A 16,574-nucleotide genomic window follows, 5' to 3' on the forward strand; every position below is an offset into this window, starting at 1 on the left:
ATGTATAAACTATAGCTAGACACTCTAATACATATCACATGTTTGCTATATCATATAGTTTTTCCTGTTTTAGTCTATTCAAATTCAATCTAACTCATCCATTACGCCTAAAACATGTTGTTGAGATCAACCTTAGGTAATGTTGGTTATTATTCTTAGTGGGACCAATACAACAAATGGATTCTTCCAATCTATATGGGCCTCATACCAACCTCCAACATGAAATGTTTTTGTTAAAAAAAGTGGATGGATAACTTCTTAAAACATAAAAGCTAAATAAATTATTGATCGAATTACACTTAACAATGTATAAATTTTTTAATATTGTCAATGTATATAAATTATATTTTCTATAGGTCTTACCAAGGAGTTGTTGGACATGCATGTAGGTAATCCAATTTTTGGAGATGCTAAAACACACAAGAAACTATAATTTTAGTGGTAAGTTAGTTAGCTTATTTTTTTTAAGACAATAATATATTTTTCTGATTTTTCTTTTATGATTAATGAGATTTCATATAATTGATTCCAATTTATTTGAGATTGAAATATAATTATTACTATCTTTTCTGTTTTTCCTCGAATATTTTAAGAGAAAACAAATGCTTGAGAAGAGTCAAATATTGTAAAAATATGACCACTTGATTGTAAGGAAAGGAGCTCTAAGTTGGAATTCAATAGTGACAGAAATGGTCATCTGTGCTCCACAGCTATACATTTTGTGTTTGGTTTGTATCAACTAGCGATGTATCATGTAAAAACCTTATGTATCAAATCGCAATGTATCAGCATCATTCCTATGTATCAGAAATCTGGATTTTATTTATCATATTTAAGAAAGAGCCTTTTATATATATCCACATTGAGTTTGTTTCTAAAAACATAAATTATTTTAAGTCAATATTTTCATGTTTTAAAAAAGTCATAGTCATAAAAAGAATTATTTTAATCCTTCAAATAGTAATGATGAAGAACTGAGGGGGGTATATGCCATCAATGATATATTATCACGTAATCTTGATTAACTTTTACTAAATTGAGAATAAATGCAAGTGGAATCGAATTAGTCTATATGAGTTTTAGTTTAAACCCAAATTGAAATATTAGATTCAGGATTTGAAGGTGGTGGGACATATGAATGGACTTCATATATTTCGGGCATCGATAGTGTAATCTTTTTTTTTTTTAACATTAACCAAGTTAAATTAATTTTCAAAATATAACTTTACCTATCAAGTTTGATATCTATTAGAAATAGAGTGATAATTTATTATAATTTATTAAACTACATTAATAATTAAAATTTCATGCATTTTCCACTTATAATTCTCTAGTATCAGAATATTATTGGCTGATTAATAGCAAGTTTGACCTTTCTAAGAAAAAAGATATTTTTATTAAATAATAATAAAAGCTGAAAAGAAAAATATAGCTTATTCAACACACTTATTGAGAGCTTGACCAATAATTTTTTAAATATATGTGTGACAAAATAATAATTTTCAAAATAAGTTGATTTTGAAAGATTGGTCAAACGAATTATGGTCCAATTTTAAGTAGTGTGTGGTTCATTAAAGGAAAAATCAAGATATATGAGAATTTCTTCATTTTCAAATCTTAAATATATAAAGAAATCTCATTTATTCGATCACAATTAAATAATAAATTAAATCTTTGCACAATTTAATATCTATAACTTACATTATTAGTACCTTTTTATATAGGTAAACTCCCAAGTCTAAACTTGCAAGTTGCAAAATATACTAGTATTTTAATTAAGGCGAAATTTATTGGTGAACACTTAAAATTGATATTAACTTTCGCTTAGATACCTCAACTAATGTTTATTCATTTCAAACACCTTATGTTGAATCCCGATGTGTCATTTTGATGTTTTTTTTTACGACCTATGGATTCTGCCTTAACAAGAAAAATGATAAGTATTTTTTTAGACACTAAAAAATTATGCACATTTTCAAGCATCTATTAAGTAATTAAGTTAATCATATTAAGCACATTATCTACTTTAATTATATATATCAGTCATAATTGAGCAAGTTTTTAAGTTTTATAACTTACTAAAGCTAATACGTATTGATAAATAGAAAAAGAAACCACATCAATAAGGGATAAGATTATTAGACTCTACCAGATTTTTGAGGTGTAAATTAAAGTCAATACTGAATATTTTAAGTAATTAATTTATTTACGTAACGTGCGAGAATAGGAACAAATGTTCAAGTTCTTAATTAAAACATGTATTAAGCATACTAAAAATAATATAGAAATATATTTTTTAATCTCTTTAAAATATTAAAAAGTAGAAGTAATTAATTTTTTTTTAAAAATAAAAAAATAAAAAAATTATTAAAAACAGCTGTGTGAGAACTATAAAGGAAAAAAACAGCCTTCTTTGGCAAAACTATCTTTTTTTTTTTCTTCTTCCTTTTTTTCGTCTCTTTCATATATATATATGGACACTCAACCGTTTTCCGGCGGACCAATCACGGCGGCGACAGCAGCCGTGACACCGTCGGGAACCGTCAATTATGCTGACTCAGCAGATTCCTCACCGGGATCCCACCACACTGATTCCTGGGACGATCAGCACCCGCCGTCACACACAGCCGCCGCCGTCACCGGCACCGGTGGAAAACTCCGGTTAATGTGTAGCTATGGAGGACACATATTCCCTCGTCCCCACGACAAAACTCTCTGTTACGTCGGCGGTGACACCCGCATTTTCGTCGCCAATCGTAACACCTCACTCACTGAGCTCTCCGATCGACTCTCCAAAACACTACTCGGAGGCCAACCATTTTGCTTAAAGTATCAGCTTCAGAACGAGGACCTTGATTCACTTATCTCCGTTACTTCCGATGAAGACCTGGAAAACATGATTGATGAATACGACCGTATGAGTTCATCTTCTAAGATTAGTCGTCTTCGTTTATTTCTGTTTCCAAGTAAAATCGATTCATGGAATCCTTCAATTGGTGGGTTAATTAGAGATAGTTCAGTGAAATCTGAAGATTGGTTTGTTAATATTTTAAATGGGGCGAATAATTCTACTGCTTCAACAAAGGTATTTTCTGAGTCTTCTTCAGTTAATTGTCTTCTGGGTTTAGACGATGATTTAGGAAATGCGAATTTTAAAGAAGTAGAACCACAATTAGATATGAAAAATCGTGGGAATAATGTGAAAGTTAATATACATGATGTTCAATCAGTGCCGGATTCTCCGATGGTTGAAACGACGTCGTCTTTTGGGTCGGGTTCGTCTATGCCGTCGTTGGCGAATTTGCCGCCGATAAGGGTTCATGTTGAGGAGAATCAAAAGGGAGGTGGAATTGAGGAGCAATTTTCACAGATGACTGTTGGGGTTAAGCAGAAGAATGAGGAAGGAGGATTTTTGGGTTTAGCTTCGTCTCCGGCAGCTCCGACTGTCGTAGTGCCGGCGACTGTTGTTTCCGGCGTGCCGGTGGTTGAGCAGACACTGCAACAGCAGCAGCCTCAGCAATTGCAGCCAAATCCTGTTATTCCATCTGATTTGCCTTCCCCTGATTCAGTTTCAAGGTAAAAAAATTTTTAAAAAAAGCTGATCTTTTTGCAAGAATCATAATATATATGTTTGTCGAAACATATCAATTGCCTGAGACTGAGAAATGGTGTATTTACTTTATGCAAGTTTACAACGACAACAACATACCTAGTGTAGTCTCTACCTATCTCGGAGGTAGATAGGAGGGTGTGGAGGATACAAATTATTAGTGTAGAAGGTTAGCATGAAGTAGGGCGTTGTCTTGTTGTCTTTTCATATTAGTAGTATTGCTCTTGTAGTATCTTGTCCTTCGATTTCTGTTGCTATATTTTGTTCCTTGGATCTAGATTATCGTATTATTTTGTTGTAGTTTCTGCTTTGTTACTATTTTTTATTATCTCTTGTTTCTTGTACTTCCGTTAATTCTTTTTCGGGATAGCTTTGGACTGTTTTTGAGATCTTGATTTAATTTGGTGCAGTGAGGGTAGTGGTAGGCAAAGACATTACTTTTATCAAGAACCAGGGGTTCATTTCCAGTCGGGGAGCGGTAGGATTTCAGGTAATTCAGTTGATCTGAATATGAGTGATTCGATCGGAAGGGTTCAGGTGAAACAACAGGTTCAGGATGGTGGTGGTGGATATGCATTGCCAGTACAATATGATCAGCACCCTCAAATGCTCCAACCCCAACAATATGTTCATGCTGGGCAGTATATACAACGTACACCTTCCGGGCATGTGCCTGTGACGTCCTACTATCCTATGTACCCTTCACAGCACCAAACACATATGCAACATCCGAATCTTGAGCACCAGTATCCCGTTTACTTCATTCCTGCTAGGCCTGGCCAAGGTTACAGTTTGCCATTGCAACAAACAAATTATACTGAGCCTGCTCAAACAGTCCCTCCCACTTGTTCCCAAACACCTCCTACTATGGTCAATCCCTCAGCAGCTTATAATCCACCTAGAAATCCTCCGTCATCCAATCCTGAAATGGTTGCTGGTACATACAGAACTTTAGCTGCAGCGGCTCCACAATTGGTTCAGATCACTCCAGGGCAACATCAGCCACAATACATGAACTACTCTCAGATTCATTATCCTTCTCAGTCGATCCGTCCTACTTCAGCCACTACCGCCAATTATGCTTATGATTTTGCTGATCCAGCACATGCTAAGATGTACTATAGTCAGCCTCTTGCTCCCCAATTGGCTGCGCAATATCAAACCATGACATCTGCCCCTGCAGTTAGCTTCACAGAAACTTCCTCTCAGCTCCCCGTGGAGAATTCGAAGCAGCAAATTAGAACTTCGCAGGCATGAAATTGTGAGTTGATCATAAAGAAGCAATTTTGAAATGTTGGTTCGGTTTGTCTTGAATTTTCTGTTAAATGTTTGAATTCTTATTGTTATTGGTTTGTCGAATGTGTAAGTTATACGTAATAAGAAAGTTGGGGTCTTTCTTTTCTTTTCTTCTGTAAGTAATGTTGTTATTACCCATGAAAGCATAATGCTACAAGATCTTGCTGTAAAATTTCAAACTCATGGTACATCCTCAGTTCTATGTATGATTCTCAGAACAAATATAAAGTAGTGATTTGAGGGATTTCTTGATTTCACTCCTCTGAATCTTGTTGTTTCTTTGTTCATGAAGGACGACATAACTCATTCTACAATATACAGTCAAACCTCTCTATAACAGTGTTTTCATCCGGATATTCTTTGGCTACCATAGCGAAATGTTCTTATTAAGTTTATATAATATAACATGACAAGAAAAGTCGGTTACAAAAAGAAATATTCTTATAGACCTAAGATAGGTCTGACTGTATTATCTCGTGATTTGTGATTTCTGCAGCATCATTTTCAGTCTATTATTGTTTACAAAGGTGGTATTTGAATCCTGGGGCTGTTAAAGTCCTCCTGTTTTTTAGCAACTGTATTCTGTACACTGATTTTCATGTTATGGTAGTAAGAACCAAATTAGTATCATTATTCTGTTTAATTACATGTTCTAAGGTGTTAGTTCTTTTGATAATATAATATGCTTATGCTAATAGTGTTTTTAAATAAATCAATCCCTTGTTTCTTTGGGATTGAGATGTGAAATAAACCAAAGCATCATCACACGGGCCATTATTTATTAACTTTTATTTAACCAAGATGCCTTGCACAATTTTTTTTATAACCATGATGTCACGGCCAGCTTGCACGCACCTTGACTAACCTCATGGATATCTGTTATCACCCAAAAGCACAGGCACCGGAGAACTCTATCCCCCAATACTTAGTCTAACGGGAAGAAAAGACCTATTTTTCTTGCCTCCGTTGAGATTAAGTACTCAAGACTTTATGATTCTCAATTTAATTCATTGATCACGAGGTCACATTCTTGTCTTTTTCTAATTGTAAAAATGCTATTGAGTCAAGCAGTAAGAGCGCAATGTAGATTACGTACATGTCACAGATTCAAGTATTGCCACAGACAAAAACCTGATATTTAAGCAATGCAAAGTAGAGGGACGAGTTTATTATACATCGAGTTTCGAACTGTGCTCCGAACTTTGTGAATTTTTCAATTATCAAAATAATGTTGCATTTCAAGAAAGCTGATTAGTTCCTCATGTGTAACAAAACAACCTGCTCCAAATGAATCACATAAAAATAATATTTGTTCACTGATTCTCATGTTATTTTTCATTTGGTTTCTTTAATCTTCATTAACATAGTTAATTAAGATTATATTATACTTAAAAATGGTACAAGGTTTATGACATAATTGTCTGTTTAGTGCCAATCAGTTTTATGCAAGATTTGGATGTCTTTCCCAATGTTGTGTGTCAAAAGTTGGCAATTTTTTTTTATTTTTAGTTGAAGTTTTAGGCAAAGTAGTTTTGTTTGTTGAGTCCTTGCCATGTCATAGCCAGCACATGTTTATGTCTCATTTTGAAACTGCAATTATAACAAATTTGACCTTCTTGGGAATCTTAATTTATGGGTTTTTTTTCCACCTGCGATATTCACATTAAATCCGACTAAATTTGAATTCACGTTGGAAAATTTCATTTACATTAACAGGTAGAGCGCTCTCTAACAAATGTGATTTCATACCCAAAGGGATTCAAACCCGAACTTCTTGATTAAGGATGAAGGAATACTTACCACTCCTCTACAACTCTTATTGGTCATTTATGGTTCATCTTCTATGTGTTCTCAACTATAACTTGAACGGTAAAAGTTTATTCACATTAGATGTTTATATCAAATTAATACAAATTTGATGTGTTTACATATACGTCTTTTCATAAATCAGGTTAATTAATATTCTTTTCGTCCTAATTATGTGATGTATTTAACTTGATACCGAGTCAAGAAAGAAAGAAAAAAGGATAGGTTTTTAAAATTTTGTGGTGTAGAAGAAGTCATATATGTTTGTGTGACTATAAATTATTTTATTAAGGATAAGATAGACATTTTTAAAATTAAATTGTTATTATATATAGAAATGTTACATTTTAAAAAAACTGACTAAAAAAAATGAGTCATATAAACTGAAACAGAAGGAATATATATATAATTATATAGTAACATCTCACTAAATTAATTATCTATAGTAAGTTAAAGTGTTTTGATGTAAAACATTTGATGTGAATATGCTTTTATCCTGAATTATATGAGGCAAATTTAAAATTTAAAATATATGACGTTTTGTAATAACATCAAATTAATATATAATAATAATAATAGTTTTGTTTACAGTTAAATATTATACATATATATATATATATATATTCACTTCCAACACATCCACCTCCTATCCTTTACTATAAATTGCTCTTTTGTTTCAGTTTATACGACTCTATTTACTTTTTAAAATTTGAAAGTATTTTAATACAAATTAATATAAGTTTTTGTTTCTCTTTAGAACTTCTTTTCCTGTCAAATAAGTTTACAAATGAAGTACATGAAAAGAACAAACTTAGGCATGATCAATAATACAAATTCTAATATAAGTACTGAACACCGAGAAATTAAAAAATAAATAAATTTGGACATGAGATAGTTAGGTGAAGTTCTAATTTTGAGTTTGGTCAGCAGTCATCTTGATCTTTTTGCTTCAACCAAAGGTTCATATTACTAATTGAGAACATTTATTCCTCAAGCCATTATTGATCAAGGAGTCAAATTAACTATATAGTATATTACAAGTTTATTATCCATGCTTCAAAGTTTTAATTTCCCTTTTTAATAATTTTTTAAAACCTAATTTTGTTTTTATCCAATATGTCATTTTGATTTTTAAATAGTAATAATAAGGGTATTTTTTGGACCAAACTATTAATTAAGTACATTTTTATTCAATTTTACATAGTTTAAGAATACTTTTTTGACCCTTTCCAATTTCTAAATACTCATGACAAAGGTAATAAAATGTTTTTTTAAATAAATAAAGAAATAAAGATAATGTCAATTTGGTGAAACTCTAATAAAAAAATGTATTTTCGATTCTACTGTTAATTAAAAAAATTTGAATTCAAGATATTAAATTAATAAAAATCTGATAAAAAAATTATTTTTTAATAGATTTTATTCAATACAAATCTAAATTAATCAAACTAGTGAATTGAATATCATATAATTGTATTAAAAAATAATTCAAATTTATACGAATGCCTAACAGGACAAAATGGCTAAATTTTTGGTCATTGTTATTCTTATTTGTTCTTTCATATTCATATTATAGTTTTGAGGCCAATTTGAAATTCTTTTCTTGCTTATCATTATCATAATTTATTAAGGGTTATTCACTTATTTGTTTAAAAGTATTGAAAAAATTAAACTCAATATAAAATTTTATCTAACATAATATAGTATTTGATTTTTCGTACATGACACAAATAATTGATTTATCATTAATGCAATGATTGACGTTAGGGGTATTAATATATATATATATACATTATACAAAAAATTTATATTATATTTCATCAACCAAACAATGATTGATACCGAATTTTCTTAGTTCTTTACATATTACTTTTTTATATTATAAATTTTTTTCATTAAAATCTTCGAAACAAAATAATAATATTTTTTTATGAGACAATCTTTATTTAAAATATGAACCGCTAAGACTTCTCCCCTCTTTGAAAATTATATTTTTATGTTAAAATAAATTCATGACTGTATAAATGGTCCAACATTGAATGTATATGTATTAAATGTTCACAACTGTGGCCACTGCAAATCATCAAATGGTAACTCTGACTTATTTAGCCCATAGAGTTTTCTCTTTTGATTTCTCACTACACAATTTTCTCACTCAATATTCTATATTTATATTTATATTTGACTAAACTAAAATAGCATATTGTATAGTCTATTTCTGGGAATGACACTTTAATTATAATTTTTTTCATTCTAAGAAGCTCAAATTTAAGATATTTAATTAAGGGTGAAGGGATCATAACCATCCCATTATTATATATGTTGGTATCATCTGATATCCACATTAGAACTCGACTAAATTAAAACTCGCACATTACAAAATTTAAAGTCCATTTCTGGAGGCGACGATACTCCCAACATGATTTTTTCTATTTCCTAAGACTCGAATCCAAGATCTTTGGTGAATAGTGAAGATCGAGATTACTATCATCTCACCATAACCCGTGTTGGTATTAGGCCATAGAGTTTTTTCTTGTTTTTTCATCCGGTGTTCACATTGTAGCCTGACTAAATTCGAATTCGTACATTGTAAAGTTTATTTCTGGAGGCGGCGATGCTCCCAACATGACTTTTTGTATTCCTAGTTACTTGAAACCGAACATTTAATTTACAATGAAGAAATCTCAACTATCCTACCACAACTCGTATCGGTATCAACCCATAGAGTTATTTGTATAAGACACAAAAACACAATGAAGCACCCTTGGTTTAGCCATAAATATGCTACTACAATTCTAGTCCACCACCTTTCCTTTTCTTGAAAAAGACACACATGTTGAGTCAACATCAATTGTACATTTAACATTTCTACATTTTATTCCTATTAAATTCAACATATTATTATTCAACTTTCATTTTGGCGGACCAAAATGATAAAGCTAATATTTGTAATTAAAAAATAACTCAAGAATGAGTGCTCTTGAAGTAGTAGATCGTTTATCCCTAAATTTTCCTTTTTTTAAAAAAAAAAGAGTGAGTAATCTGCATAAGACTCTTAAAAATGTGAGATTTATAATCTTAAAAGTAAGATAAGTTATCTGCTTTAACACGTAATTATGATCGTATAATGATATAAAAATTACTTATATCAAAAGTGTATATTATTTAAATGGTATACAGTAGGAGGTTTTTGCAACTTTTGTATGAGATTGGTACCAAATAATTTTTGACATAGACGGATTCAGAATTTAAAGTTATTTATATTAATAAAAGTTCATATATAATAATAACAATTGAGTTCACGTTCAAATATTTATAAACGAAATGTGATAAACTTTTGAATACAAATCAACAAAAAATTTAAAATTTTGAATCCATCATTGATTACACGTTTTGTTAACCTTAACTAGGGCTGTACAGGGCAAATCGATAAACCGCACCAAATCGACAAACCGAACCAAACCGAAAAAAAACCCGACTAGTGGTTTGATTTGACTTGGTTTGGTGTTTGAAAAAAAAACCCGACCATTATAAGGTTGGTTTGATTTTAACTAAAAAAAGTCAAACCAAACCCAAACTGATCCGATTATAGATATACTACTTTTAAATTATGTTATACATAAAAATATTTATTAAAATGTAATTTATAAATATTTTTTAAATTTTTTTCATAATTTTTATTTTCTTTCTTATATTTCGATTTGGACTTGAGAAGCCCATCTAAATAATATACAAAAAAGCTCATCTTATAAAGTTATATTATAAAGTTAAAACTTCAAATAATGTTCTGCCTCCATCTTATATGTTGATATTTTGTACTAGAACTCTTTTTAAGAAGCACTGCTCTGTGCTTTTTATTAGATACTATGAAAAATCCGAGAAACCCAAAAAAACTCAAAAAACTTGAGAAAAATTGATATAAAAAAACCCAACTTTTATTGGTTTGATTTGGTTTATAGATTTAATAATCTGACACAAATAATTTGGTTTAGTTTGTAAAAAATCCGAATCAATCCGATTCATGTATACCCCTAACCTTAGCCATCAAGTGTCCTTGTTGCTGACTCCTTGCCATTGCACAGCCAGCACCATTTTCTTTTGTTGTTTTTTCAACTACTTCTTTTGAATTGCAATTATGATAAATTTGACTTTTTTGGTATTCGTTTCGGAGTCCGATTAAATTTGAATTCGCATTGAAAAGATCTATTTAGAAGGTAAATTGTTCCTTATCAAAGATGATTTCATACCCAAAATTCAAACACGAAACCTCTAATAAAGGATGAATGAGTAGTTATCACACTGCACTACAACCAAAGGTGATCTTCATTGTGCACCACGAACTATTGTGATGAAATGATAAGTATTCATTTATTCGTAACTAGAAATCAGGTTCGAATCCTATGTATATTCATCTTTGTTAAGAAACACTTTACTCCTAACGTGAAACCTTCGATATCATTGTGCATTTTGTGAATATCTTTATCAATAATTAAATCTTCATGTCTTTGTTTTGCTTTTATTGACTTAGTAGCATAGATACTATCCTTGTGATTTGGACTTCCAACCTACACCCTCCTCGACCCCCACCATATAAAAGTTTATATTATTAAATCATATTCACCTGTTATATATGACAAGTAAGTATTTTATTTTTAAAAAATAAATTCTACATTGAGGGCCAGCTTGATCCTTGTTTTCAATAGAGGGAATAACGAGGCTAGGTTTTTAGGAAAAGTTACACATTTGGCCACTCGACAAGTAGAGCTTACAGTTCTTATTTTCAAAAGTACAATAGGCCCAAAGCTTGTAAGCCCAAAATCTCTATGGACCATTGGCTTTTCAAGAGTTCTATTTAGAATATAACCCAAGCTTGAAAATAGCTATAATTTAGAGAAGTGGCACACCGTTCATTCGGGAAATCACGTACAATGATCTTAAAAATGAGTGGTCTTGAACTTTTTGTCTCCGCTTATAGTAAACTTTCAAGGTCAAAAAATCACAAGTTGTTACACTTCTAAGTTTTTTCATGAGGCAAGTGAGATCAAAAGTGCAAGACTACACACGTTCAATACCATTTTTGGATTAAAATTGACTCATTACAACTACATTAACAAATATTCATCAAATATGACTATTTCATAGTAACTTCTAAGTAAATAAGGGGAATTTGGATAGCAAGTTTATCAATAAAAATTTCCAAAACCAACATATATAGTTGAAGTAGAGGAACATCATTCAATATCACTCATAACAAACCAAAAATAGGAAAAAAATTAAAACAAAAAAATCAATATATGCCTCTGAAATTTAATGTTCTTGACTATATATAAATAGAGAAAAGCGAAAGAAATCTTTGTCAAGAATCAATTTTCATGGACAGCTGCAATTTTGCAAACAGGACATGCATTTTTATGCATTAGCCATTTCTTTATGCACTCAATGTGATGGTAGTGTCCACATTCTAGTTTCCCAATTTCATCATCAACTTTGTATCCTTCCTGCAAAGATGATATTTATTGTAATTTGTAAATGAGTATGCTAATGTCAGTAGTTTTCTGTTATTGTATTCTAAATTTTTTCAGAAAAGTAGTAAGGCTGCTCGGCGCACTAAGCTCTCGTTATGTGGGGGGTCAGGAAAAGGGTGGGACCATATAATTGGGTGTATTGTATGCAACCTTGTATTTTTGTAAGAGGTTGTTTCCATGATTTGAACCTAATGAAGTCAACTCTTTATCATTGCGTAAACAATAATAAAAGAGTAACGGGGTGCACTAAGCTCCTACTGTCGAACCATATCAAGTTTATTGTACACAATTTTACCTTACATTTCTGCAAGAGATTGTTTCTACATCTTGAACTTGTGACCTTATGTACCACGGCAACAACTCTTATCATTGTGTAAAGAATAAAACAAAGGGCAGACATGTGCCCTAAGCTCTCTTTATGTGGGGGATCTCAGGCAAGTCGGACCACAATGAGTCTATTTTGTATAAAGCCTTACCTTACATTGCTGCAAGTGACTATTTTTATAACTTGAACTCGTCACCTCTGAGTCACATACCGACCACTCTTTTCAATGCATAAAAAGGAGGGAAAAAAAGGTAGTCCGGTCTACTAAGTTTCTGCTATGTACGAATCCGGAAAAGGGTCAGATCAGGTCGATTGTACACAACCTTACCTTGAATTTTTGTAAAGAGATTGTTTCCTCAACTTGAACACCATGTGACCTCTTGGTCACAGGACGACAACTCTTATTGTTACTTAAAAATAAACAAAAGCAGGGGAAAAATTGGAATAGTAACTCACTTGGCAAATGGTACATCTCCAAGTTTTATCAGTAGATATGAGCATTGAATATAAGTCAATTGTTGAGAGCTTAAACTTTCTTATATATTGAATTATCTTCTCTTCTGCTAAACCTGTTCCCACATACCCAATCTTATCACTTAGTTCAACCAATTGCTGCAAAAATAAAAGGCCAAATTAGTTCTATTCTTGCATATAATGTATACTGTAAAGAGAAATTAACTTATATATATTGTCAGCATAAAGAATTTTTACACTATCAGTATATTTAATAGACGAACCTCGTATGACATATCATCTACATCTAGTCTCCAGGATCCATATTGATCATCCCCTTCTAAGTCTCTAGCAAATTGCAAGTTCTGTCTGAGGATCATAATCTACAATACTCCAACGAAAATAACAATTTGATCATATAGTAAATAAGGACATGATTGGTGTAAACACTAGGTGCGGATAAGTTTTTTTTACATACATGAGGACGATGATGAGAACGAGGGAGTTGATGTCTCATATTAGACGGATGTAACCTAGAAATTGCTTCACCATTCACAGTTCTCCTCATGACACGAGAGTGCTATTCAAATGCAATAAATACAAAACATACACAATTTAGTAAGTTTCTATTAGTGAATTATGACATTGAGATGAACTTATTTTACAAAAACAGAGAAATTTTATGGAACAACATGGAAACTACAGACATCTAGTACAAAAATATTATGAGTTATATCAATCCTAAAACTGAAATCCATGTAAAAAAGCAACATGGTCTTACTGGAAAGAAAATGGAATGCAATGTTGCTTGGAGTCTTCGAAAATGTCATCATATCCTCCAAAAGTAGTGTGCTTTTAGAGTATCCAACACATATATGATAACATTTTTGAAGAGTTTACGGGTTCATTCCAAGTCAGTAACTTTGGCTTAGACACTGAGAAAGTACGAATAGTCGATTTTCCACGCCAGTAAATAAAATGGGGCGTGGTAGAATTTCAAACTCAAATCCATAAAGTTCAAATTCTGAATCGTTTTTGGCTGTAACCTATAAAGTCCATAACAGGACTGACTTTCGTATACCTGTAACCAGGGGCAACAGGGGAGACAATCTCACTTCTTTTAAAAGGCTCTTTCTGTCTAAACAAGTCACAATTTACTATACATAAAATAAACGAATGTAAGTTCTATGCACTGGCGATGTAAATTAAATACTTACACGATAAAGTCCTTTAAAATGTAACTAGAAATAACTCTATTAAATAAGTCAGTTTTCCCCCACTATCCATCTCTCGCCTATTTTTAGCCTTGGACGGAATTCACTGCCTGATTTAGGCTACATTCCCAAGCAACTCCGACTCGTAAACAACTTACATTGGTAAGAAACCTACTATAACATATACTCCCTCCGTCCCAAAAAAAAGTGTCGTTTTAGCAAAAACAATTGCCTCAAAATAAGTGTGGTTTAAGAAATTCAAGACAAAAATAGTAATTGTTTCCAACTATATCCTTATATTAAAAAAAAACTACTTCTTAATAGTGCTTAATTCTCAAGAAACATCTAATAAACAAGAGTAACTTAATAAACTATACCTTATATTTATTTGTTTTTCATAATGGTCCTGAAAGACACTTATTTTGAAACGAAGGAAGTAAATTACACTGATTAGTATATATAACTTAAATCCATTTACCTCTTTGTTATTTGATCTTGTTTTTGCCCTAGGAGCAACATCAAAAGCAGAACCAATACCAGGAGGAGCACAACAAACAACATTAGTTGAATTCCTAGTACTTGTTGACAATATTGTCATCTTTCTCCTTCTATTTTTCCTCATTTGCTTAGTACTACTCTCCCATTGTGCTGCTGATCTAATAACTTCCGGCGTCGACGCAGTCCATGAGTTTAATTTCCCCTTACATCCTAGACCTCCAAAGCTCATAGACATAAATTTCTTCTTGTTTTTTGATTCATTTGAGACATTTGTGTTGGAAAATTGATGATTAGGAGTAGAATGTGTGTTGGTTTTGTTTTTTGAATTTTTGAATCTTGAATATTGATGATCAACTGTTGATATTGGCATTGTGAAGAAGAAGAAGAGGAGGAGAACAAATGAATTATTGTTTCAATGGTTTTGTTCATTTGTATATTATGCTTTTGAAATATTTGAATTTAGGTGCCTCTCTCTTTGTCCTATTAGGAAATTTTAGTGTCTGACAATTGTTTAGTAAATGACTCTCGTTTTTATTTTTATTCTCGTAATTTATGGTTCTTATAGATCACCGTCTAAAAACCCTATTTATTGAGCAAATTGAATGAGAAAATATTAGATTGATGTAGATGTTAGACGATTACTTAATATTTCGTCTACATAACTTTTGAAAATATAAACAAAATCTAAATAGTGACTTAAAAAGACTCATTTGCATAAAATCGATTGTTCAATTAATGTGAGGGAGCTTAGAATAAAAGGGTTAAATTATTTAATTATTTATATGAATTTTGATATTTTTGAAAATTATACGAATTTTACTATAAGTAAATATCGCCAACAACTAAAAGCGCCATAATCAAAGAAATAAAATATGTCTTTGTAAATGATAACACACACATAAAATAAAATGGAGAAATAACTATATGGAACTGTTGTTTTTTATTGAATTTTTTTTTTTTTTTCTTCATATTTTGGATCTCTTGGAGGGTGGCAAAATTATTGATTTTTTCAAATTACAGTTGTTTTCTGTCCTTTTCTATGTGCTGTTGTTTTTATTATTAGTACTTTTATTTTGTAAATATTCCTTTTGTACTTTTTCACCTTGCCTTTTTACGCTTTTTAATAATTATTTGAGAGATATTTTGTCTAAAGTCAGTCTTGACTGGCAACTTTGTTTTTAGGTAAATTTGAATTCTGGGGAAACAGAAGGATATTAACCTATAATATTAATAAAAAATATATATTTTAATTATTATTATTATTAGGTATTTGTCACTGGTTATAAATTGAGGTATTTCGCGACCTAGCTTAAATATAAAAAAGTGAACCTAAATTATATTTGTTTTTACCTTTTGGTTTTGCTGTCAACATCTTTAATCAATTTAGTCATTGTTCAGTACTATTTTGGAGTTGAATTCATAATTATAATAACTAACTTTAAGTCTATTTCATTCCTTTATATGAGCTAACATCATTTGAACATGGTTAAATCCACAAATCATATAGTATATTTTTAAATTTTTTTAAAAAAGGTTGCTTTCTAAAAATTCAGTCATAAATTCACAACAATTTAAGAAGGTTGATGAAAAAATATTTTTGATCTTTCCTAAGAATGTTTTAGGTTTTAGTGTTCCTTCTATTACAAAAGAAAATAAATACATATTTCTCTTGAATCACTAAAAAATTTAGTAATTAATTGGTTATGAAATTTATCGTTAAATTAATCTGTTGCTTTCGATAGATCCCCGATTCAAGTAAAATACATCAAAATTAAATATTTAAAGGAGTAACAATAGTGAATAAACCATATACTTTTTTTGTTTCAATTTGTTTGTCCTACTTTTCT

At 31.0% G+C, this 16,574-nt stretch overlaps 2 protein-coding genes across 2 annotated transcripts; one reads left to right on the forward strand and one right to left on the reverse strand.

Annotated features, from left to right (window-relative positions):
• Positions 1-2,430: 2,430 nt before the first annotated feature.
• Positions 2,431-5,163, forward strand: LOC129879921 (uncharacterized). Its single transcript, XM_055953667.1, has 2 exons — positions 2,431-3,576; positions 4,021-5,163. The coding sequence occupies exons 1-2, from the start codon at positions 2,474-2,476 to the stop codon at positions 4,865-4,867; spliced, it is 1,950 nt and encodes a 649-aa protein (XP_055809642.1). The 5' UTR covers positions 2,431-2,473; the 3' UTR covers positions 4,868-5,163.
• A 6,742-nt stretch (positions 5,164-11,905) lies between these two features.
• Positions 11,906-15,242, reverse strand: LOC129874061 (probable E3 ubiquitin-protein ligase ZFP1). The gene is made up of 5 exons (XM_055949285.1): positions 14,708-15,242; positions 13,494-13,595; positions 13,300-13,398; positions 13,019-13,174; positions 11,906-12,210 (listed from the first exon to the last, which is right to left on the reverse strand). The coding sequence occupies exons 1-5, from the start codon at positions 15,095-15,097 to the stop codon at positions 12,076-12,078; spliced, it is 882 nt and encodes a 293-aa protein (XP_055805260.1). The 5' UTR covers positions 15,098-15,242; the 3' UTR covers positions 11,906-12,075.
• Between the last annotated feature and the right edge of the window lie 1,332 nt (positions 15,243-16,574).

Source organism: Solanum dulcamara, chromosome 2 (assembly GCF_947179165.1).
Source record: "Solanum dulcamara chromosome 2, daSolDulc1.2, whole genome shotgun sequence".
NCBI classification, from domain to species: domain Eukaryota; kingdom Viridiplantae; phylum Streptophyta; class Magnoliopsida; order Solanales; family Solanaceae; genus Solanum; species Solanum dulcamara.

Excerpts from the sequence above, each read along its gene's own strand:
- LOC129879921 (XM_055953667.1), top strand. The coding sequence starts at position 2,474 with ATGGACACTCAACCGTTTTCCGGCGGACCAATCACGGCGGCGACAGCA. Across the intron at positions 3,577-4,020 it reads TCCCCTGATTCAGTTTCAAG|TGAGGGTAGTGGTAGGCAAA; the intron begins GTAAAAAAATTT and ends AATTTGGTGCAG.
- LOC129874061 (XM_055949285.1), bottom strand. The coding sequence starts at position 15,097 with ATGCCAATATCAACAGTTGATCATCAATATTCAAGATTCAAAAATTCA. Across the intron at positions 13,399-13,493 it reads GTTCTCATCATCGTCCTCAT|ATTATGATCCTCAGACAGAA; the intron begins GTATGTAAAAAA and ends GGAGTATTGTAG. Across the intron at positions 13,175-13,299 it reads TAGATGATATGTCATACGAG|CAATTGGTTGAACTAAGTGA; the intron begins GTTCGTCTATTA and ends TTATTTTTGCAG.